The sequence below is a fragment of the Periophthalmus magnuspinnatus genome, chromosome 16, assembly GCF_009829125.3.
Source record: "Periophthalmus magnuspinnatus isolate fPerMag1 chromosome 16, fPerMag1.2.pri, whole genome shotgun sequence".
Taxonomy (NCBI): domain Eukaryota; kingdom Metazoa; phylum Chordata; class Actinopteri; order Gobiiformes; family Gobiidae; genus Periophthalmus; species Periophthalmus magnuspinnatus.
Window position 1 is genome coordinate 587,601 of NC_047141.1, and position 25,752 is coordinate 613,352.

Here is a 25,752-nt window from a genome sequence, read left to right on the forward strand (position 1 = left end):
TTTAGAAAGTTTACTAGGGACTGTTTCGATCCTGGTTCAGTCCTGGACTATCCGGTCTGGTAATGGACCTCATGTTTTTTCTGGTCTTCAGTTCCACAGCAATGACACAGACTACAGACCTGCACAGAGACTGGGTCAGAGCCATTTCAACACATTAAACATTGGGATTATATGCATTCGTACTGTGTTCCAGTGGCCTGTGAAGCAGTTCCTGTCTAAACTCGAGCACTTCCTGTCTGAACCCAAGCACTTCATGTCTGAACCCGAGCACTTCCTGTTTCTCTGTAGCAGCAGGTTATACAGAAAAAGAACTCTTCTCTTCTCTCTCTGAAAAACACAGGGGAGGGTATCTGGGACAGGGACACAGGACTGGGAGAGCATGTGACATTTGATGGGAGAAAGCGATTGTGTCCAACATTGTTTAGTCCTGCTTTAGTCCTGGTTTAGTCCAGTTTCAGTCCTAGTTTTGTCCTGGTTTAGCCCTGGTTTAGTCCAAGTTTAGACCTGGTTAAAACCAGATTTAATCCAAGTTTAGACCTGGTTTAGACTTGGTTGGGTTCTGGTTTACTCCTGTTTCAGTCCTGGTTGAGTCCTGCTTTGGTCCCTGTCTAGTTCTGGTTTAGACTGGGTTTAGTTCTGGTTTAGTCCAGTTTCAATCATGGTTAATTCCTGGTTAAAACCTTGTTTAGAACTGGTTTAGTCCTAGTTTAGTCCTATCTTAGTTCTGATTTAGACCTGGTTTCGGTTTGGGTTTACTCCAGTTTGAGTCCTGGTTTAGATCTGGTTCAGTCCTGGTGTAGTCCTGGTGTAGTCCTGGTGTAATCCTGGTGTAGTCCTGGTGTAGTCCTGGTTTAGTCCAGGTTTAGACCTGGTTTAGTCCTAGTTTATTGCTGGTTCCATTCTGGTTTACTCCAGTTTTAATCCTGGTTTAGACCTGGTTCAGTCCTAGTTTAGACCAGTTTCAAGGCAGGTTTAGTCCTGCTTTGGTCCCGGTTTAGTCCTGGTTTAGTCTGAGTTTAGTTTTGGTTTATTCCTGGTTTAGTCCTGATTTAAAACTGGTTTAGTACTGGTTTAGTCCAGCCTCAGTTCAGGTTTAGTCCTGGTTTGGTCCTGTTTTAAACCTGGTTTGTCCTGGTTTAGTCCCGGGTTAGTTCTGGATTAGTGCTGGTTTAGAACTGGTTTAGTCCTAGATTAGTCCTGGGCTAGTGCTGGTCAGGTTCTGGTCTAGTCCTGCTTTAGTCAAGTTTCAGTCTTGGTTTAGTCCTGGTTCAGAACTGGTTTAGTCCTGGTTTAATCCTGTTTGATTCCTAGTTTAGTCCTGGTTTAGACTAGTTTCAGGGCTGGTTTAATCCTAGTTTAGTTCTGCTTTAGTCATATTTTGGTCCTGGTTTAGTCCTGGTTTAGTCCTGGTTTAGTTCTGGTTTACTTCTGGTTTACTTCTGGTCTAGTCCTGCTGTAGTCCAGTTTCAGTCTTGGTTTAGTCCTGGTTCAGTCCTGGTTTAGTCCTGGTCTAGTCCTGGTTTAGTCCTGGTTTAGTCCTGGTTTAGACCTGGTTAAGGCCAGATTTAGTCCAGGTTTCAGTCTTGCTTAGGTCCTGCTTTAGTGCAGTATCAGCCCTGGTTTAGTCCGGGTTTTGTCCGGGTTAAGACCGGGTTAAGACCAGGTTTAGTCCAGGCTTAGAGCTGGTTCCATTCTGGTTTACTCCAGTTTTAATCCTGGTTTAGACCTGGTTCAGTCCTAATTTAGACAAGTTTCAGGGCAGGTTTAGTCCTGCTTTGGTCCTGGTTTAGTCCTGGTTTAGTCCTGGTTTAGTCCTGGTTTAGTCCTGGTTTAGTCCTGGTTTAGTCTGGACTTAGTCTGAGTTTAATTTTGGTTTATTCCTGGTTTAGTCCTGATTTAAAACCGGTTTAGTCCTGGTTTAGTCTTGCTTTACTACTGGTTTAGTCCAGCTTCAGTTCAGGTTTAGTCCCGGTTTGGTCCTGTTTTAAACCTGGTTTGTCCTGGTTTAGTCCTGGATTAGTTCTGGATTAGTGCTGGTTTAGAACTGGTTTAGTGCTGAATTAGTCCTGGGCTGGTGCTGGTCAGGCTCTGGTCTAGTCCTGCTTTAGTCCAGTTTCAGTCTTGGTTTAGTCCTGGTTCAGAACTGGTTTAGTCCTGGTTTAATCCTGTTTGATTCCTAGTTTAGTCCTGGTTTAGACTAGTTTCAGGGCTGATTTAATCCTAGTTTAGTTTTGATTTAGTCCTGCTTTGGTCCTGGTTTAGTCCTGGTTTAGTTCTGGTCTAGTCCTGCTGTAGCCCAGTTTCAGTCTTGGTTTAGTCCTGGTTCAGTCCTGCTTTAGTCCTGCTTTGGTCCTGGTCTAGTCCTGATCTAGTCCTGGTTTAGTCTAGTTTCAGTCCAGTTTTAGTCCTGGTTTAGGCCTGATTTGGTTCTGGTTTACCGGTACTCCTGTTTCAATCCTGGTTCAGTCCTGGTGCAATCCTAGTTTAGACCTGGTTTAGTCCTGGTTTACACTTTATTTACACCTGGTCTAGTCCTGGTTTAGTCATGGTTTAGTCCAGTTTCAGTCCTGGTTTAGTCCTACTTTAGTCTTGCTTTAGTGCTAGTTTAGTTTAGTTTCCGTCAGTTATATCTGTTTTAGCTCTAGTCTAGTCATTTCCGCTTTAGTCTTGCTTTGGTCCTGGTTTAGTCTTGGTTTAGTCCAGTTTCAGTGTAGTTTCATTCCTGGGTTAGTCCTGGTTTAGTCCTTGTTCAGCTGGTTTAGTCATGGTTTAATTTAGTTTCAGTCCTGGTTAAATCCTGGTTTAGTCTTGGTCTAGTCTTGGTTTAGTCCTGACTTCAACCAGTTTTAGTCCTCGTTTAGTCCAGTTTTAGTCTTGGTTTAGTACCTGGGGGTAGTAGGAGGCACAGATGGTTCTTCTCAGGCGGCTGCTGTAGATGTGGAGGAGGCTGCAGAGCGCCACCATCAGGACACAGGCGGCACAGCTCAAGTACACAGAGGGCGGAAGGAGAGAGGGTGCCACCGAGCATGCTGTAAGAGAGACAGTGAGAATCCTCTGCACCACCAGGACATCCTCTGCACCATACATGCTGTAAGAGAGACAGTCAGAATCCTCTGCACCACCAGGACATCCTCTGCACCATACATGCTGTAAGAGAGACAGTGAGAATCCTCTGCACCACCAGGACATCCTCTGCACCATACATGCTGTAAGAGAGACAGTCAGAATCCTCTTGGTTGAGTCCAGGTTTAGTCCTGGTTAAGTCCATGTTAAGTCCTGATTGAGTCTGTGGTAAGTCTTGGTTGATTCCACGTTGAGTCCAGGTTGAGTCCTTGTTTGGTCCTGGTTGAGTCCAGGTTAAGTCTTGAGCCTGGGGTCCAGTGCACAGATCATCTGACAGCTCACACACTGTGAGATGGTGCCAAGCCCCAGGGTCTAAACATGACCCATTGAAGTCAATGGGCTGTGCTCAATGGCACACATTGCGAGTTTAGCCTTTACCGGCTAGGTACGTGCTTCTCTGCCATTGGACCATGTGCAGTTTAGCTATCCTCCATGAGATTTTGCCATGAGAGCAGGCGTAGCAAGGGAATAATAAATAAATTACAAATTATAAATTATAATGTTTGTGCTTTCAGGAGCTTCTGAACCGTATTCTAAACCTGTGGATCGTTCATGACAGTCAGGCTCATTCACATCGCTCACATGCTCGTTCATGTCGTGCCATATGACCACTCTAATCAGTGAGCTTAGCTAGAGCGCACATAGCCCAAGCTAACGATTGAAAAGCAACAGAGCATTTAAGACAACAGAGGGCTTTTGAGCTGAAAAAAAATGTTTATGATCTTAACATAAGTAAAAAATTGCCTCAAAATTCAACCTTTATGAAAATTGTAGGTGCCATGTCAGTCCCTGTCAGCCGAACACGAGCAGTTTGTGATTGCATTGTGCTCTACAAGAAAAATTCTTTCTGGGCAGGAGGGATTTTTTCATTGTAGTACCAACAAGTGACCACTAATCCAAACAGCGACAGCTCTAAGATAGCAGTTCTATTAACTGGCTTAAATAACTCAGGTTTACTTTACCTCTGTTGCTGATGTCGATGTCAAAGTGGGCAGAGCGGTTGAAGGCAGAAACAGTCTTCTTGAGAAGGCGGGCCATGATAGAATCCCCGCCCACTCTCAGGTCCACCTGCTGGACACCTGAGACACATGACAGAAAGTACTTCAGTACCACAGCTACAAATATTAGAAGTTTTACCCGTAATGTTGAATGAAAGTTACGTATGTAACTACGGTTTTCATATCGGTTTTAGACCCCACCACATCACTAAGACTGCTCTTATCTTCATTAAAACTAAATTCATTTAAATAGAACTGGGAAAAAACTGCTGAGTGGCAATATCAAACTAACACTGGAGTCTGCACCTATCAGACCTACTGAATGACTACTTACGCATAGGGTAAAGAGTGTCTCAGGTAACTCAGTGACAAAACCAGTGCCCCCCGGTTTAGATTCCGCATTAAAACACATCAATGTGCATATTTCACGTAGAATATCTGTCAAAGATCACCTGTCTGTGGATCTTCTATTCTCCTGTACAAAGCCTAAATGTTTTGAGTATCTGTCTGTGTCTGTTAGTTATGCAAATGATCCTGATAAAAAATTGGCTATTGTTGGTATTTATCGTGCCCCTTCAGCCCCTATAAATGCTCTTAATGATCTGTTCATGATGCTTTCTAAACTGGAAAATTATGAGGCCCTGATAATGGGTGATATAAATATTAACTGGCTGGAGAAAGAGTCCAAAACTTTGAAAGACCTATGCAATGGCCTAAGTCTTACACAAGACCTGACCCTACAAATTTGAATAAAGGCACACGCATTGATGTAATCTTAACAAACAAACCCCATCATTATGAGGCAAATGGTGTTTTTCCACTTGATTTTTGTGACCATTGTCCAATTGGATGTATCCGAAATACAAAAATGAAAATGACATATCCATATGTAAAGGTCAGAAGATCATATAAACATTTCAATGAGCAGGCCTTCATCTCTGACCTATATTACAGTGAGATCGGGTTAACATCAGCATTTCCTGACACTGATATGGCCTTGAACTTTTTTATTGATACATTTAATGAAATTGTAGACCAGCTTGTGCCTAAAAGAAAAATTAGAATGAAAAATTGTAATAATCCCTGGTTCAATTCAGAAACTGCACAATTAATTAGAGAAAGAAATGCTGCCTGGAAAACAGCTCACACAACTAGGTCTGAGTTGGATTGGGCACGTTTTTCTCAGAAGATAAATAAATGTCTATCAGCAGTTAGAAAGGCAAAAACATCCTACTTCATGTCTGCATTGATAGAGAGCCACGGAAATCCAACTAAGTTCTGGAGGACAATCAGATTCCTCTTTGAACCTAATAATTATACTTTACCAACTGATATTTTATTAGATTCCGTTAGATTCCGGTATTATAAATTCTAAAGAGGAAATATGTGATGCTTTCAATAGACATTTTATCTCTGCATGTGATATGTTGAACAATGATGGTCCTTCTGATGTTGATTATGTTGAATCTGAACCTCGGACAGATAATCACTTTTTTTCTTTAAGACCTTTCAGTTACATGGAGGTCTTAAATGCTCTCCGCTCCATAGACCCAAAGAAGTCCACGGGAGCTGACGATCTCGATCCAAAACTTCTTTTATTAGCTGCCCCATATTTAATTCAACCTCTTTTACATATTTTTAATTTGTCAATTCAAATGGCAATTATACCAGAATTATGGAAAACAGCACATGTTTTGCCTTTACATAAAGGTGGGACAACTAAAAATGTAAATAATTTCCGACCAATATCTAAATTACCTTGTCTTGCAAAAGTTTTAGAAAAGCTGGTTTCAAATCAAGTTACAGGTTATTGAAATAATTGCTCCATTTTGAATTCTTATCAATCCGGTTTCAGAAAAGGACATAGTACTGTCACTGCAACCACAAAAGTTTTAAATGACATTTTCTTAGCCCTTGATGATAAACAACATTGTGTAGCTTTGTTTATTGATTTAACTAAAGCTTTCGATTCAGTGGATCATGGAGTCCTCCTGAACCGTCTGAAGCAGATTGGATTTGACAATGCTACATGTAACTGGTTCCAAAATTATTTTTCAAACAGAACCCAGGCAGTAGTAGCCGATGGTTTTAAATCAGATTTTTAAACTTTGAGTAAAGGAGTGCCCCAAGGCTCAATTTTGGGCCCCCTTCTTTTTACTATTTTTATTCATTCTATTTGTCACAATTTAAAAGAAAGCCACATAAACCACATTTATATGCAGATGATGCTGTTTTGTATGCAAGAGCTCCTTCTGCTGATCAGGCACTTTTAAAACTGCAGCAAGATTTTAATGAAATCCAAAACTCCCTCATAAATCTTAAGCTGTTTTTGAATGCAAGTAAAACTAAGTATATGATTTTTTTCTAAAAAATATTTCAGTAACATACAAGCTACAAATCTTTACACGCTAAATGGTACATTCATTGAAAGAGCCGACACTTATCTTGGATTTTGGCTTGATGAAAACTTATCCTTTAAAAAACATATCTCAGAATTATGTAATAGTTTAAAATCTAAATTATCATTTTATTACAGAAACAAATATTGTATCCCAATGAGTTACAGTAAAAAAATAGTGCAAGCAACCTTCCTATCCGTACTGGATTATGGGGATGTGGTGTATATGCAGACTTCAGTGTCTACTTTGAGACCATTGGATCCACTATTTCACTCTGCCCTTCGTTTTATTACAGGTGATGGATTTGTAACTCATCACTATACGCTCTATGAAAAAGTGGGTTGGCCATCACTGTCTGTTAGAAGAGAACAGCACTGCATTAAGTTTATCTATAAGGGATTACTTCAAAAACTGCCAGAATACCTCACCTGCTTGTTAATTATTGATAATTTTGATCTTGTTAGATCTGAGTGCTGCCTTTGACACTGTGGATCATGGGATCCTCTTACAGAGACTAGAGGACTGGGTGGGCATCTCTGGTACAGCAATAAACAAGTCCTATCTAGAAAGCAGGGAGTACTTTGTTGAAATTGGAAAATGTGTCTTAGATAAAATGTCCCTGACCTGTGGGTTACCCTAGGGGTCAACCCTTGTAGTTCAATCTCTACATGCTGCCGTTAGGCCAGTTAATACGCAGCAATAATGTGTCCTACCACAACTTTGCAGATGACACTCAGATCTATGTCTCACTGGAAGCAGGTGAATATGGACCAGTGGATTCACTCAGATCAGTGTGTGGATGCAAAACAACTTTCTCCAGCAAAACTCAGACAAGACTGAAGTCATCATCTTTGGCCCACAGAAATATAGAGAAAGTGTCAGCAGTCACCTCCAGTCTCTCTCTAAAACCTTCAAATTAGGCTAGAAATCTAGGCTGAGCTGCTGCTCAGGTCCTGACTAGAACAAGTAAGTATGAGCTCAAAGAATAGACTTTAAAGCAGCTCTGCTTGTGTACAAGTTTCTCCATGGCTTAGCACCAAAGTAAATCTCTGACATGTTAGTGCCATATGAACCATCTTGCACTTTGAGGACTTCAGGGACTGGCCTCCTGCTGGTGCCCAGAGTCAGGACTAAAATTGGGCATCAGCGTTTCAGTTTTATGCAGCTAAAACCTGGAACAGTCTTCCTGAAGATTTGAGACAGGCCTCTATTTTGATAATGTTTAAATCCAAGCTCAAAACGGTTTTATTCTGCACTCTTCTGTTTTAATGTTAATTTTATAATGATTATTTGTGATTTTTTGATTTGTCTGATTTTAATGTCCTTCTTATTCTGTAAAGCAGAATTGCACAAGAGTGATCATTCAGTGCTTGAAGCACCGCCTCTGGCGGTCAGAAGGGAAGAAAAAGAACTGTGTGAATGTAAAGAAGTAACAGTAGTAGTAGTAATAGTAGTAGTAGTAACAGCAGCAGCAGTAGTAATAGTATAATAGTAATAATAATAGTAGTAGTCGTAGGAGTACTAGTACTAGTAGTATTAGTACTTCTTACCTGTGATGTTGAACTGTGTAACGGTGTTCCGGCTCACGATCTGCAGAACATGGACCAGAACCAGATCCAGACCAACCAGAACCAGTGTCAGAAGTCCGACTGAGACCGTCTGAACCAGACCAGAGAACTGCAGCAGAGAATAGAAATGGACCATGACTAAACCAGAACTGAACCAGAGCTGAACCAGAACTGAACCAGGTCTGAAACACGGATGAACTAGGACTGAACGAGGACTAAAGCAGAATTAAACCAGGACTAAACCAGAAATGAACAAGGACTAAACCAGAAATGAACAAGGACTAAACCAGAAATGAACAAGGACTAAACCAGAAATGAACAAGGACTAAACCAGGACTAAACCAGGACTGAACCAGGACTAAACCAGGACTGTACCAGAAGCAGAACTAAACCAGGACTAAGCCAGGACTGAGGTGGTGGTGCACAGTACCAGTGGTGGTGCCTCCTCGGGATGGATCCTTAAACTGCAAGGCTGGATGAAGTGGCTCCGGTCGAGTTTGGACAGAGGAAGAACGCTGTGCTTTCCCTGGAAATATAAACAACTCCAGGAACATCAACATCTGAGAGACTGAAATCTGAACTATAAATTCATCCAAGAATCACAGGCAGAACTGGTTTGTACAGATTTAAACTAGAGGGTTAGCAGCTTTTACACAGAATAAGACCCCATGGAGACACAGAGTGGGCATCTGACAGACAAGGAGGGTCCTGACACACAAGGGGGCATCCGATACACAGGGAGGGCATCTGATACACAGGGAGGGCATCTGGCACACAGGGAGGGCATCTGACACAGAATAAAGGCATCTGACTCACAGGGAGCAGATCTGGGTTTGACATGAGTGTTCAAACCTGAGTCTTCCTTCGCGTGTCGATGTGTCTGAAATTGTGTGTGATGTAAACGTTATCGAAGCGAAGGTCCCTCCTGTACTGCACCAGGTACCCCACAGCTCTGAGAGACAGAGAGATTAGGGTTAGACCATGGTTAGACCAGTATTAGACCAGTATTAGACCGGGTTTCAACCACATTTGCGCCAGGGTTGGACCAGGTTTAGACCAGGTTTAGGCAGGGTTTATGTATTTCTATAATTCAGTACTATAAAAGAGGCTAAAATAATTAACTGTACAAGAAATCAACCGGGACTAGACCAGGACTAAACCAGGATTAGACCAGAACTAAACCAGGACTAAACTAGCATTAAAGCAGGACTATCATAGCCCTGGGTCTTACTGGAGGATGATGGTGATGAAGGTGAGGGATTTGATGGACTGTAGAACCTTCATCAGGAGCTCAGACCCAGATCTGAGTCTGAGGAGTGAGTCCCTAACCGAGTCTGTGAAGACCTGGTCCAGAATCAGTCCATCCACAGCCTGGTGCTGCTCCTCCTGAGGACCACACACAGACCAGAGACTGGGGTCAGACCAGAACAAACCAGAGACAAGAGGCCAGGTTTAGACCAGAGACCAGAAACCAGAAATCAGAAACTAGAAATCAGAGACCAAAGAAGACCAAACACCAAAGATCAGAGACCAGGGTTACTCCAGAGACCAGACCAGGCACCAGGTTTAGCCCAGAGACAAGAGACTAGAGACCAGGTTTAGACCAGAAACCAGAAATCAGAAAGTAGAAACCAGAGATCAAACACCAAAGACCAGAAACCAGGGTTACACCAGAGACCAGGCCAGACACCAGATTTGGACCAGAGACAAGAGACCAAAGACCAGAGACCAGAGACCAGAGGCCAGAGGCCAGAGACTAGATACCAGAGACCAGAGGCCAGAGACCAGACCAAAGACCAGAAACTAGGTTAGACCAGAGACCAGAGACCAGACCAAAGACTAGGTTAGACCAGAGACCAGATCAAAGATTAGAGACTAGGTTAGACCAGAGACCAGAGATCAGACTTAAGACCAGAGACCAGACCAGACATCAGGTTTAGACCAGAGACAAGAGACCAAAGACCAGAGACCGGAGACCAAAGACCAAAGACCAGAGACTAGGTTAGACCAGAGACCAGGCCAGACACCAGGTTTAAGGCCAGAGACAAGAGACCAAAGACCAAAGACCAGAGACCAGAGACCTGGTTTACACCAGAAACCAGAAATCAGAAAGTAGAAAACAGAAGACCAGAAACCAGGGTTACACCAGACATCAGACCAGACACCAGATTTAGACCAGAGATTAGAGACAAGAGACCAGAGACCAGACCAAAGACCAGAGACTAGGTTAGATCAGACATCAGAGACCAGACCAAAGACTAGGTTAGACCAGAGACCAGACCAAAGACCAGAGACCAGACCAGACATCAGGTTTAGACCAGAGACAAGAGACCAAAGACCAGAGACCAGAGACCAGAAACCAAAGACTAGGTTAGACCAGAGACCAGACACTAGGTTAGACCAGAGACCAGGCCAGACACCAGGTTTAAAACCAGAGACAAGAGACCAAAGACCAGAGACTAGGTTAGACCAAAGTCCAGGGATCAGAGACTAGGTTAGACCAGAGACCAGACACTAGGCCAAAGGCCAAAGGCCAAAGACCAGAGACCAAAGACCAGAGACCAAAGACCAAAGACCAGAGACCAAAGATCAGAGACCAGAGCAAAAACCAAAGACCAGGTTGCAGAGTGACCAAAGCAGTTTTAAGGTTGATGGAGGAAGCCCATCCGGAACCAGCAAGATCAAACAAACATCACGCACAAATTCCTGGGAACTGAACCAGAGTTCTGGGCTATGTTCACACTGGTCTGATTCTCAAATTCAGAATTTTTTTTTTTTCCAAATCTGATTTTGTGGAGAAGCTGTTCACATTGCAAATAAAATATGACATAAGTCAGTTTTCATGTGGGAAGGCAACAGTCCTGAAGTGTCTGATGTGTAGAAGACAACAGGACAGAACCAAGGACTGTGAATTATGAAAGACAATTGATTAATTCTTCTTATTGATTTTTTTCAAATGGAAAGAAATAAAAGGAATATATATATATATATATATATATATATATATATATATATATATATATATATATATATATATATATATATATATATATATATATATATATATATATATATATATACATATATGTGTGTGTGTGGGGGGGGTGTATATATATATATATATATATATATACATACATACATACACACACACACACACACCCACGAGCTCACCAAAGACTGGAAAAATGTTGCCTGGTCTAATGACTCTCGATTTCTGTTGAGACATTCAAATGGTAGAGTCAGAATTTGGTGTAAACAGAATGAGAACATGGATCCATCATGCCTTGTTACCACTGTGCAGGCTGGTGGTGGTGGTGTAATGGTGTGGGGGATGTTTTCATGGCACACTTTAGGTCCCTTAGTGCCAATTGGGCATTGTTTAAATGCCACAGGCTACTTGAACATTGTTTCTGACCATGTCCATCCCTTCATGACCACCATTTACCCATCCTCTGATGGCTACTTCCAGCAGGATAATGCACCATATCATAAAGCTCCAATCGTTTCAAATTGGTTTCTTGAACATGACAATGAACTGTACTACAATGGCCCCCACAGTCACCAGATCTCAACCCGATACAGCATCTTTGGGATGGGGTGGAACGGGAGCTTCGTGCCCTGGATGTGCATCCCACAAATCTCCATCAACTGCAAGATGCTCCTATCAATATGGGCCAACATTTCTAAAGAATGAATCAGCACCTTGTTGAATCAATGCCAAGTAGAATTAAGGCAGTTCGGAAGGTGAAAGGGGGTCAAACACTGTATTAGTATGGTGTTCCTAATAATCCTTCAGGTGAGTGTACATGTATCATGTACATGAGGTCTGAACAGCTCTAATGAGAGCAATGTTTATTAGATTTGAGCCATTTTTAAGGTGAGTTTTAAAGGTGTTATACGTAGAGGATTCTCTTATTGTGTGAGGGATGTTATTCCAAATGTTACAGCCTCTGAATGAGAGGACTGACTGTGCGAAGGTGGTACATCTATAAGGAACCTCACAATCACCTCTAGTAGTTGCCCTGGTATTCCTGCCAGTAGTAGATTTTTGTTTAATGAATTCATGTAGTGGTGGTGGTGCTAGTCCATGGAGAATTTTGTATATTGTACAAGCATACTTAAAGTGTTAAACTGCCTGTGATTCAGTGCTTGTGCCCTGAGAAAGTTAACTGTCTTAGTTACAACATCAACAACATTGATAAGTTTTAACATTGACTTGCACAACGCATGTTGATGAATAATACAATGAATAAATATCAATTTATGATCTGCGTTCAGTCACTTTATCTGGCATCCGTTTCAAAAGTCCAACATTTTTCAACACCTCTGTGAATGCTCTGTTTACTCTGTTTACTCACAGCATGGATGGTAGGACACGAATGTGGTCTCCATCAGTGGTCATTATCAAGCCAGCTGTGGCAGCCTTCTTCATAGGCATTTCCTTTTCAGTGAAATAGTGGCATTTCACTATGAATGCTTGTGGCGGTAGGTCATCTTGTGTAGGTCTAGTATGGGAGGTCCTGTGCGCTCTGTCCAAACAACTTATCCAACCCAAGTGATTCTTTCAAGATGTTTGCTATATACTGGGAAGGGTGTGTACCATCCTCTCGTCCCTCTTTCACCCCGGTGATGCGGACATTGCAGCAGCGTGATCGTGCCTCTATGTCCTCACCTCAGGCCTTCAGTATATCTATTCTTCTTCATACTTGACACATCCAACTCCAAGGCATCGATAACGCCTGAATGTTCACTGACTCCAGTTTCTAAGTCAGTTGACTCTCAATGGCATCCAGCATCGTATTAATCTTCCCAATTGCATTGTGTAGTTCCACTTGTGTCTCATTTGCTTTCTCATCTATTTTATCAAACAACTCTTGTTTAAGTGCGGTTGATTGCATTAAGAATTTGTTGGTCAGCAGTGCTACCGACCGCTGCGTCCTCCTCTATGCAGGCTGGGCCAGGTATGTTAGCATTAGCATAAGAGGTTCAGCTCCTGCATCCACATGCTCCACTTTATTAACTTGTTTTTTGACTGACAAGCAAAGCCCTGTTTCACTATTTCCAGCAAAATATTTGTTAAAAGAAAGTGTCCCTATGTGAAACTTGACAAGACACGACTTTACATGGCGCTGTCTCACTGGAAGTCCCTAATATAGGCTATACTAAAAACCTACTCACAATTTTCCTCGACTTTAAGGAGGCAAAAGTTAATCATTTTTCAAATACAATTAGACACTGCATGAGCTCTATTTCTGCCTTTTCCTCTGAAAAAATCTGGCACTTGTAGCTTTTCAGCACTGAAACAGTTACATAAATGTGACTTGTGTTTTCACACTGCTAAAGATCAGATTCTTGCCTGATTTCTTTCCACATATGAAAACGGTGAGGGTTGCATAAAAAAAAAAAAAAAAAAAAACGAATTCAGGCTGTTCACACTGACATGAAAAAAGGTCACATTTGGGCAAAAAATAGGACTAAAAACTTACCTTTTTACCTTGGTCTACAGATAAACACCGGCTATTGTTTTATTGCTTTTACACTGATTTTAATTGTCTTCTGTTTTTAATGTCTTTTTTGCACTGTAGCACTTTGAGATTTGTTGTTCAAATGTAAAGTGCGTTATAAATAAAATGTATTATTATTATTTTATTATTATTATTATTATTATTATTATTATTATTATTATTATTATTATTATTATTATTATTATAAAAAAATGGATTGGAGTGTGAAAGTGCCCTTAAAAGTAGTAAGAGGGCCACTGAACTGAAGAGATAGGGCTAACCACTCTGCCGCTGCACTGAGGAGAGAGGGCTAACCACTCTGCCACTGTGAGAGGAAGAGTAGACTAGAGCACTCACCTCCAGGACCATACTGGCACTGAATTCCTTCTGAAACTGGGCCATGGACCGGTTCAGCTGGTCCCAGAGGTGACCTGTGTTCCCCTCCACCGGGAGGCTCTCAGCACACCAGGACGACATCACTGAGGCCACCAGATCAGATCATGACCAGGGTCCAGATCAGGCGAGAGGACAGAGAGAGACACATATATACAAATGTTTTATGACTAGACTATAATTATATAGTAGTAGCACCAAAGTCTAGACCATAGCCTGCGTATATACAGTTGAAACTGAAAGTTACGTATGTAACTACGGTGCTATAAATCCCGGATGACTGCCAGAGGCATTGCTTCATGTACTGGATGACTTGTAACAACATGGTCACAAGGAATCCACAGACCACGTCAAGCAAAACCTACCTGATAACGAAGCATGATGCTCACGTAACACTCCATCCAGCAGATGGGGGACCGCAGCCATCCCTGCGAGGCATAAGCATGTTGAATGGTCTCTACAACCCACCGGGAAAGGCGCTGTGTAGAAATAGCCTGACCCTTACATGGACCGGCATAACACAAACAGACTTTTCGACAGTCGCATACCAGCCGTAACCTGTATGTAAGCCTCCAATGAGCAAACAGAGCATTTATTTATATATTTATTTGACAGGGACAATGCAATCTGACATAGTTACAACATGAACATCGCAGCTGATGTGATGCATATAGAGTTTATAGCATAAAGGTTCTGTGGTAGATTTTGCGCCATACCTCGCCAACTGGAGTGGTTGGGCATTACCTGCAGAAGATAACACCTTAGGGAGGAAAGAGACATTAGGCCAGAGAGTTACACCTGAGCCATCAGCATGCCACCTACAACAGGTCTCATTGACAGACAGAACCTGCAGTTCACCCACACACTTACCCGAAGCCATGGTGAGGAGAAATGCAGTCTTAAACGACAGCCACTTAATGTCTGCCTGGGCAATAGGCTTAAATGCTTGACCCTGCAGAGTCTCCAGGACCAACGAAAGATCCCATGATGGAGCCACTGGCCGTGTAGGTGTGTGAAGCCGTCTGGCACCTTTCAAGAAATGGGAAACATTCTTATCACTGCCCATAGTGCTACCATTCATGCCACTGTGGAGCAAGATATTGCAGCCACATGTACCTTTAATTCAGAGACTGAACAGTGCACTGCATCTTGACCATGTCTCCTGCACCATTCCTAAAAAAGTTTCCACCTATTTGTGTTCAGCCGCCATGCCGACGGTGCCCAGGCATTACAGATCGTATGTCGTATTCCTCCAGCATACTCTGAGAATGCAACACCCAGCCCTGCAGAGTCCGCACCCAGAGCTGGAGGCGGTTGGGATGGGGATGCCATATCCGTCCCCCCAGCTGGGACAAGAGGTTCATCCTGGTGGGAAAGCACATTGAAGAGCTGCAACAGAGTTTATGCAGAAGCGGGAGCCAGATCCTCGCTGGCCAGAATGGGGCAACCAGCAGAAGCTTGTGTCCCTCCTGCAGAACTCTGAGGAGTGTTTAATAAATCAGGGGGAAAGGAGGAAGGGCATAGAGGAGAACATGAGGCCAGTCATGAGCCAGTGCATGCTGACCCAGCGGGCTGGTGTTGTCCCTTAAAGAGAACCAGAAAGGGCAATGGGTCGCTTCCCGCAAAGCAAACGGATCCACTTCGGCCCTGCCAAAGACCCTTCAGATGGAGCAGACCACCTCTGGGTGAAGCTTCCATTCTCCCGGCAAGAGAATTGGGTGAGCGAAATCTGCCACCTGATTCCACGTCCCCGGAAGATAGGCCACCCTCAGGCTGGCAAAATGGACGGACGCCCACATGAGAAGCTGCAATGTTCTCCGTGTGAGATTCACTGATCTGGTCCCTCCCATGTGATTTATGTGGTAAACCACTGACCTGTTGTCTGAACGTACACACACATGCCTGCCTAGCAATTTTGGCAGAAAATAGTGCAGTGCAAAGTACATAGCCATTAACTCCAGCACATTTCTGTGTTCCCCAATCAGACGCAAGTTCCATGTCCCTTGTATCACCTGACCACGTTGCACCCCAACCCGTGGAGGATGCATCCATACACACAACTTCCTTCTATGACGGTAGGGGAGACAAGGTCGCTGCCACCACTCGAGAGAACACCCTGGGTGATAGGGACAGCCCAAACATGAGGACCCTGAACTGAAAATGTCTCCCCTGAAAACAAAGCAAAGGAACCAATGATTGTGTGCAATCAGTACAGGAAAATAAGCATCCTTCAGATCTATGGTCGTGAACCATTCGCCTGGGGAAAGTGTTTAAAGCACCTCTGAGGTGCCAAACATGTGAAATGGCATGACTTAAAAACTCATTGAGACCTCATAGGTCTAAAACTGGACGTTGGTTACCATTTTTTTTTCGAGACAAGAAAGTATCTCCCCCGGATCCTGCTGAGGGTCTACATGTACAATTGCACCCTTTCCCAGCAAGGTTGCTATTTCTTCATTGAGTCCCTCGGACTTTCCCAGGTCCAAGATGGCGGTCATTCAGACCCAGCCAAAAACAGGAGGCCGGGGTCGGAACTGTAGGTGGTATCCCCATCATAAGGTGATCAACCCCCTCACGTCTGGGGTGTTGGCAGCCCAATACTGGGGCTCATCTGGGGTGAAACAACTTACCATCGGCTTGTGAGCTTCACTTATGACCCCCCCCCCTCGAAGGCCTAGAGGGCTGGTGACTAGACTGTGATGACCAAGGCACATGTGATGTCCTGGGCTGATCATTCCGAGAGTGGCCCGACCTTGTAACAGGCCGCCAAGGAGCCACAAATGGGCTTGGTGGCACAGCATAGGTCTGCTGGTGTGTAGTAGAAGGTCCAGGAGCAATTGGAGGAGGGGCTTGTTGGTGAAGGCCCGCCAACTGATGTCTAGTCCGAGAGGCCTGGGCTGTCTGTTGCAAAGCCTCCAGCGCCGCCTCTCCAAAAAGTTCACCCAGAATCCTCTCAAGGTTCTCCTACACATCTCCATCAAGGGAGATTGTGCTAACCAGACCTGCCGACGCACCTAGGTCAGGACGGATAGCAGGCGGGGAAGCTCTCTTGACATAAACGCAAATGCTTGAAGAGACGTGTCGACCAAGCCTTGCATAGCCGCATAGAAAATTTATGGGCAGACCTGAAAAGGCATGTGTGAGTAGGGTGGTCTACAAACTTGGCTCAGTTGCACCAGTTCTTTCAGAAAGAATGGGCCAAAATTCCTGCCAACTATTGTAGAAGCTTGTACAAGAATATGTAAAACATTTGAACCAAATCATACAGTTTAAAGGAAATGGTACCAAATACTGATGAAATGTATGTAAACTTCTGACTTTGAAGGAAATAATGAAAAATTGTCTAAAAAAATCCTTCTCTCATTATTCTGGCATTTAGCAAACAGAAAAAAATTGGTTATTCTAATTGACCTGAGGAAAGGTTTTGTATAATTTGTATAATTGTCAGACAGTGAGAAAAAGAATAGTCTCTTTATATAGTGTATGTAAACTTCTGGTTTCAGCTGTAAATGGATATAGCTAACTTGCTAGCTGCAGTGTTCCAAACAGGAAGTGAGCAGGGACACACTTCTGCTCCATCGACTGGTGCCAATTCACTTTCTATGTAAAAAGCTTCTCTCTGTAACTGCTGTTGTCAGATTCATCATTTTGACCTTAAAATGTTGTTATTAACCCGCTCTACATGATCCTGGGGTTTTTATTTCACTATTTTGTGCCTAAATCAGAATATGAGCATTAATAACAGATCAATCTGGCACCTTCTGTCATGAGGCACGTATCTCTGCTCCTGTGTTGCCTCTCTGTGTGCTCTTCCCTCTCCCTCACCTGCCTGAACCTGGAGCTGGGCGTAGCTCCCAGCTCCTCCCGCACGCACCTGCTTCCCATCAGGGCAATCATAAGATAAGAGGAGCTGGGAGGAGACACTCAGAGCCAGATCGTCCGCGTGTCAAATGTTCTGGTTCTCCCGACCATCCCAGCTCCTGGTCTCTGGTTCTGCTCCTGACCCCGCGCTCCTGCTCTGGTACAGTCTACTTCTTACCTTCATCTCCTTGTCTCGCCCTGGACCCCGGCTTGCTCCACATCTCCCGGTCTGGCTACCATTCGCCGGTCCGCCTCTGCTCAACTTCCTCTGGTTCTGTTCCCCGTCCTGTCCTCGTCCCGGTCCTGGCAGTTCCCTGTTCCTGTTTTGGCTCCTCCCGACGCGTCCCTGGGCTCTGGCTCACAACCTGCTCCTCGTCCATTTGTCGGTTTAATAAACTCTTGTTGATTATTTCACAAACTGTAAATAAACACTGTAAATCTTCCCCGAATTCTGCACCTCTTTGGTCCACCCTACACCCGGGTTACGACACCTTCTTTCTCGAGGTCACAGGTTAACAATGTTTGAATGACAATATTGATAAGCGGAAGGGGCTATATGTTCAATAGCCTCGTTCTGAATTGGCTCTTTGGTTGCTATGGTCAGATTTCCACAGATTTATAGAACTGGGCTCCAGGTTAAGCACTATAACTGCTAGCCTTGATGAGTTTCATTTGAAGCCAAACGCTGTGGGTGTCAGACTCCCTCAGTCCACTTCTTTATACAGTCTATGGTCTAGACAAGCCACTTTAAAATGAAAAAGTAGCATTTCTAAAAATCTCACCAAAAAATTGCAAATAATATTGTAGCATGACATTTGTATAATGTTATATCCCTAACCAAACAAACCAGAACTAAATCAAGCTTACACCAGGACTGAACCAGGACTAAAACAGAACTGAACCAGGTTTAGACCAGATCTAAACTAGGACTAAACCAGGCTTGAACCAGGATTAAACCAGAACTGAACCACATCTAAACCAAGAATAAACCAGGACTAAACTGGGTCTAACCGCGGAAGATGTCGCAGAGGAAGCCAAACTTCATAGGGACACACAGGAGGTGGTTCAGGATCGGGACTGAGACCGTTGACATGCACTCTATCCACTTCAGACTGAACCAATCAGAGCAGCGCTGCACTGCCTGCTGGACCACACCTGCCAATGAGAGCATGAGTAACATACATCCAATCAGAGAGAATGACCAATGAGTTGTCAAAAATATCAAAATCCTAAAACTAGTACTGAAACTCGATAGTCGTTGTTTGCAGGTATCAAAACTAAAAAAGTCACATTCATAGGACAGAAATGAACCTTTCCTGAATAGCTTTAAAAGGATCTTGAGCTGTACCACAACAAGTATAACACCACAGACCAGTATATCCCATGGACCACTATGAATCTACCTGGACCATTGAAGGAATACACAGATATAAGGCCACATTAATAGAAAAAAGTACTACAATTTAATGTTGTTCTACTGTCTAGTGAAAGTGTGTTTTTATTATCATTGTGGTATCAGAATCAGTATTGAGCCTATTCCTTAATATAGAAATTCAGTTTGAAATTTTAGCATTGTGACAACACTACTAATTAGAGCCTCACCGTTGCAATGCACCATGGTACTTCTAGTGAGCTGCTGCTGTGTGTCATTAGAGTCGGCTAACGGCTTGGCGTACTGACGCATCACTTCCTGTCTGAAAGTGTGGAAAGTCCTGCTCACGTTCAAAGACTCTTCCTCCATGTCTGCGGTGCTGCCCTGGACCCAGAGAAACCAGAGAGAGACCGGGGTTAGTCCAGGACTATAACCAGACTAGGGTTAGACCAGGACTATAACCAGGCCGAGGTTAGACCAGGAATATAACCAGACCAGGTTAGATCAGGACTATAACCGGACCACAGAGAGACCGGGCTAGACCAGGACTATAACCAGACCAGGTTAGACCAGGACTATAACCAGACCTGGTTAGACCAGGACTATAACAAGACTGGAGTCCTTGTCCACTGGAGACCATGAGTCTCACCATGAGCTCCTGAGAGATGCTGATGAAGGGCACCACGGCCTGCCTCCACAGAACACGGCTGTTGTTCACCTGAAGGTCCAAATTACAGGTGAGACTGAGAGCACACGCCTCCAAGTTCACCTGCATGTTATGAACCGGGCCTGAGGACAAGTAACACACATGTACAGGTGAAATGTCGCTATGACACACACATGTACAGGTGACGTGTCCCTGTCCACACACAGATGTACAAGTGAAGTGCCCCTGTCAACACACAGATGTACAGGTGAAGTGTCCCTATCCACACACAGATGTACAGTTGAAGTGTCCTTGTCCACACACAGATGTAGAGTTGAAGTGTCCCTGTCCACACACAGATGTACAGGTGAAGTGTCCCTGTCCACACACACATGTACAGGTGTAGAATCCCAGTTACACACACATGTACAGGTGAAAAGTCCCTGTCCACACACAGATGTACAGGTGAACTGTCCCTGACCAAACACACATGTACAGGTGAAGCATCCCTGTCCACAATCACACATGTACAGGTGAAGTGTCCCTGTCCACACACACATGTACAGGTGAAACATCCCTGTCCACCATAGACTGTATATATAAATGTACATAGTTAACCTGCTAGCCGGTGCGTTACAAATAGGAAGTGATCATGGACTGCTGATGTCAGGCTCATCATTTTGGTCCTAAAATGTTCGTATTGACTGGTTCTATATCATCCTGGTATTTTTATTTTGCTATTGACTCTGTAACTCAAGGTATGAACATTAATAAGTGACAAATCACCTGCTGGTTTGATTGACAGCATTGCTAAAGGCCTGACCCCTGCTAAACCAGTGGTGTGGGTGGGAAGGGGCGTTACCCTCCACAGCTTCGCTGGTATGATACTCATGATCAAAATTCCAAATATGGAGCCTGACTCTGAATTCATCCCATAACTGCGAGCCTCAATGAGGTTCATTTAACTGGAGCCAAACACTACCAGTAACATCACACCTGTACAGCTGAAGTGTCCACACACACATGCACACTTGTATGTCACAAGTGAGGACAGGTGAAGACAGGTGAGGACAGGTGGGTTACCTGAATAGAGGAGGGACAGTAGAAGCAGTAGGATATAAGCTCTGCCCCTGGAGCCGAGCATCATGGGAAATGTGAGTAGGAGAGAACACCGGACAAAGGACGAGCAGGCCCCGCCCACAGCACACAAGCCTGCAAAGAGAGTTTTATTTCATCCCCTCTGATTGCCAGAGGCGGTGCTTCAAGCACTGAATGATCACTCTTGCACATGTGCAGGCCGAGATTTAATAACAACAAATTCAACTATGACTTTCCGGTGACCCATGTGAGGCTATATAGTCACGTGACTCCGGAAGCACAGTCCATTTTTTCTTCTCGTGCTTAGGTCGAGTGTGTTGTGGCTACTCCTGGATACTACTTGGTACCACAATTGTTTTCCCATTTTCTTTGGTGGCATCTTATTGCTCAGAGTCCCATGACGGTCAGAGTAGCTAGTGCGACTCGCCCCTCAGGGGTTGCGTAAGCTGCATGGGACTTGGCGGAATGCCTTACCTGGAGAGCAGAGACCATTAAACATGCTTATGCCTCACAAGGGCGGCTGATGCCCAAAGGTATGAGATGCCATTCAACCAGGAGCCTTTCTACCTCCTGGGCTGCTATGCGTGGAGTTCCCCTGAATGTGATTTGTGCTGCAGGACCTCACCCTCCAAGTTTGACAGAGTTTACCGGGTGAATGTAGCAGTCCCCTATCCCCTGGATGGAGTGCTACTGCACATGCACAAGAGTGATCATTCAGTGCTTGAAGCACCGCCTTTGGCGGTCATCCAGCATTCATAGAACCGTAGTTACACACGTAACTTTTGTTACACTGAACCAGGACTAAACCAGGACTAATCCAGGTATAAACGAGATCTAAACCAGAACAAACCAGGACTAAACTAGGACTAAACCGGGTCTAAAGTAGGTCTAAACCAGGACTAAACTAGGTCTAAACTAGGACTAAACCAGGCCTCACCAGTGAAGACGGCTCCTACTGTCAGCTTCAGTGTTAGGTTCAGGGGCAGGTTGTGGGAGACTCCTAGAAACAGGACTAAAAAACAGCAGCAGGAATATAGTGAGTGAGAAGATTGTGGTAGATGGATAAGGCTTTTTCCATGTCTAAACCAGGTCTAAACAAGGACTAATCCGGGACTAAACCTTGCCTACACCAGATCTAAACTAGGGCTAAACCCATAGACTGTATATATAAATGGACATACCTATCCCACTACCCTCAGCATTCTAAATAGGAATTGAGCATGGGTGTGCTTCCAGCTTTATTTTCTATAGAAATATTGTCGCCCCTCTCTGTAACTGCTGCAGTGAGCCTCGACATTTTGGTCTTAAAATGTTTTTCTTAATGTGCACTAGATGATCTTGGTGCTTTTATTTGGTTATTTTGTCTGTACATCAAGTTATGAACATTAATAACAGACCAATGAAGTGCCTTCTTTCTCCAAGGTTGCTCTCGCTAGCATTGACAACGTTGCTAAACCGGGTCTAAACCTGGACTAGACCAAGACTAGCCCAAGACTAAACCAGATCTTAACCAGGATAAGACCAGTACTAAAGCTGGACTAAACCAGAACTAAACTTGGGACTAAACCAGGTCTAAACTAGGACTAAACCAAAACTAAACCAGGACTAAACTAGGCCTTAACGAGGAGAAAACCAGGACTAAAGGGGTCCCGACCTGCTCCACTGAAGGCCCCCAGCAGTGCTTGAAGCATGTGCCTCACCGGACCCTCTGATTCAATGGGAGTGTCAGGTGAAGGGTGTGACTTGACCGTGCACCTGCGCCAAACTGTTAAAACGTAAAAAAGTATTTAAGATAAGCGAAAGATATGTAACGTCATCTTAACAGCTGTTCAACATGAAAATACTGACTTTTAATATATTTTCTGACACATAAAGCGTTCATAACTAATTAATAGCAACTACTATTAGTATCTTATCGGTAGGACTAACCTTTTTTACTAAATTTGCCAATTAATAAACATAATGCCCTGACTGTCAGTTTCCATTACCTATTAGCTCTTATCTGTTAGCCTCAGATACTGTTTACATTTATCATTTATGATCATTAAAATGATTCAAACTGGACTTACAGCTTTGGGGACAACATGAAGCGAAGTTATAACGACTTTGAGACATTTTCCATCCCCCTTGATTCATAAAATAAAGGTAAAAAAATGTCAAACTGTAGCAACTAGAAGAACTGGAGCTAATGCTAACGGCTCTGTCTATTTGGTTTCTAGGAAACAAAATCGAAAATAAACATGAACATAACAGAACTGAGAGAGAGAGTGAGAGGTTTTTGGCCTTAATGGACTGAAACAAAATGAAACGAATCCGATAAAACATGGATAAAAAACATAAACTCTAAGTAAATACATCCAGTGGACAACAGCTGCCAGTAACTAGAACCGTTTAGTCGGGACCCAAAACAGAACTGGTTTAGACCTGGTTCAGACCTGGCTTAGACCTGGTTTAGACCTGGTTTAGTCCTGGCTCAGAACAGGTTCAGACCTGGTTCAGACTTGGTTTAGACTTGATTTAGACCTGGTTAAGACCTGGTTTAGATCTGGTCTATACCTGGTTTAGACCTGGTTCAGACCTGGTTTAGTCCTGGCTCAGAACAAGTTCAGACCTGGTTCAGACTTGGTTTAGACCTGATTTAGACCTGGTTCAGACCTGGTTTAGATCTGGTCTATACCTGGTTTAGACCTGGTTCAGACCTGGGTAAGACCCATTTCAAACCCAGATCAGAGCCAGTTTAGACCAGGTTCAGACCTGGTTCAGACCCAGTTTAGTCTTGGATCAGACTTGGTTCAGACCCGGTTTTGACCTGGTTTAGACCTGGTTCAAACCTGGTTTAGTCCTGGTTCAGACCTGGTTTAGATCTAGGGTGACACCTTTCCCACCTTTCCCTCTTTAGGTTGCCAGTTAGGCCATGTCCCTCGTCCTTTATTTAGACCACAAGAATTAGTGTTGACTTGAGTGTTTTTGGTTGTAGTGGGTTTGTAATATGACTGACATCTGTTGCTATCCCAATTTCTCTATGGTACTGTCAAGACCCAAGTCTGTCCTGTGATTTTGTGCTGTTTTCCCCCTCCTTTCTGTGTCATAGCCTGGAGCAAGGCGGAGATTTAGGCTCCACCCACCCACACCTGCAACTCATTCTGTAATCAAGCTGCACCTGGGGAGGACAAAGGGACCGTGGACCTGACACTCAGTGCCAGATCGTCCATGTATCCACAGTGGTACTGCTCTGCTTGGATCAGTCTCGTGGTTTGCATTTGTTACTTTGCACTCAGTTGAATGTCTTTTGTAGTGATGGGTAGATGAGGCCTCGTGAAGCGTTTCAGCACATTCCCCAAAACTGTAGTGATACTGTGCTGTAGTGATGTGGCGTTCCGTTTCGAGGCTTCGAAGTGTGTGCCGAGTAGGGAAGGTTGCGTTTCCTCAATGTACATATCGAGGTTTGCTTCATGTAGGGGAGGAGCTGAAAATGATGACGTCCACACTGTTTGGCGCGTCGGAGACGAGCGAAACAGCAGCAGTAAGGTCACGAGACTTTTTCTTTAAGCCACACGCGCATCGATACGAGGCTTCCTCTACAAGCTCGACACATGTGCTGGCGTATCAGTGTTGCTGGAACCATCACTAGTCTTTTGTTCCTCGCCAGATCCCGCTCCTTGAACCTGCACAGCTCTTCTGCCTCCGACCCAGCTCTCCATGACCGGTACGAACCTCACACCTTCCGACCCAGTTCACCTTGACCGGTACGGATTTCCTCATCTCTGGCCTCGCTCCGCTCAGAGATTACTGCATACAACCCCAATCTCAACTGTCTACTGTCTACCTTCATTTGCATTTTATTCTCTGTAAATAAACTTTATTAAACTGTCAACTCCAGTTCTGAGTCTTTGGTCCCTCTGTCAGCCATTACGACAGGTACGACTGAAAAAAACTAAAATATAATATCATTTTCTACAAGTTTATTTGGTTTAACCTTAGTTTAATTCTGGATTAGATCTGGTTTAAACCTGGTTTAGTCTGTAAAGTCCAAACCAAATTTAGTTCTATAGTGTTTCCATAGATTTCTTCTGAGATTATGGAGAAGTGGTACTTTTGCTTGTTTTGTTTTTTTTAAGTACAATTTATGTGGTAACATGTCAGTTATTCCTTTGCACTTTTTGTCAAGAAAAAGAATATCCTGAAGCGGTACTAAACTAGGACGGAACAAGGACTAAACCTGGACTACATCAGACCTAAACCAGGACAAAACCAGTACTAAAGCACGATTAAGCCAGGAGTAAAGCAGGAAAAAAGCAGCACTAAACCAGGACTAAACCAAGTCTTATGGTGGTTTGAAAATAAACAGCCTGAGGCCTGAACTGTCAGATAAACTGGCGTGAGGTTTCACTCACCTGTTCTCACCTGTCCTCACTGCATTCTGAGGATTCCTCTGAGTCCCCACTAATACTGAACCAGGCCTAAACCAGGTCTAAACCAGGTCTAAACCACTTACTTGGTAAACCATGAGTGGTTTAATCCTGATTCAGTCCTGGTTTGGTTTAGTCTTGGTTGTAACAGTGAGGATAACGGGTGATCCAAAGTGTGAGTTAAATTTAACTGCCTTTTTTTCTTTTGTAACCCTGTTCTAATGTGATGAAAAGCCCCACAATGGGACTTTAACCCTTGTTGTGGAAAAATACTATATGTCTCGATGACTAATAATCCATTTGTGAAGCATGATGAGTTTTGAAATAGAAAAAGGTTTATTCTTAGTTACAACAGATATGGACAGGACAGGGGCCAGG

The 25,752-nt window shown here is 43.7% G+C and overlaps 2 protein-coding genes across 2 annotated transcripts in view; both read right to left on the minus strand.

Moving 5' to 3' along the window:
- mat2b (methionine adenosyltransferase 2 non-catalytic beta subunit) overlaps positions 1 to 25,752 on the minus strand; it is a 220,739-nt gene that overhangs the window by 175,777 nt on the left and 19,210 nt on the right. The gene's annotated exons all lie outside the window — the stretch shown is intronic.
- On the minus strand, positions 136 to 24,727 carry dcst1 (DC-STAMP domain containing 1). The gene is made up of 15 exons (XM_033980583.1): positions 24,631 to 24,727; positions 22,620 to 22,730; positions 21,903 to 21,977; positions 20,951 to 21,079; positions 19,871 to 20,010; positions 19,452 to 19,605; positions 18,861 to 19,004; positions 13,953 to 14,074; positions 9,320 to 9,474; positions 8,941 to 9,040; positions 8,519 to 8,614; positions 8,071 to 8,197; positions 4,086 to 4,202; positions 2,887 to 3,029; positions 136 to 327 (listed from the first exon to the last, which is right to left on the minus strand). The coding sequence occupies exons 1-15, from the start codon at positions 24,725 to 24,727 to the stop codon at positions 136 to 138; spliced, it is 1,902 nt and encodes a 633-aa protein (XP_033836474.1).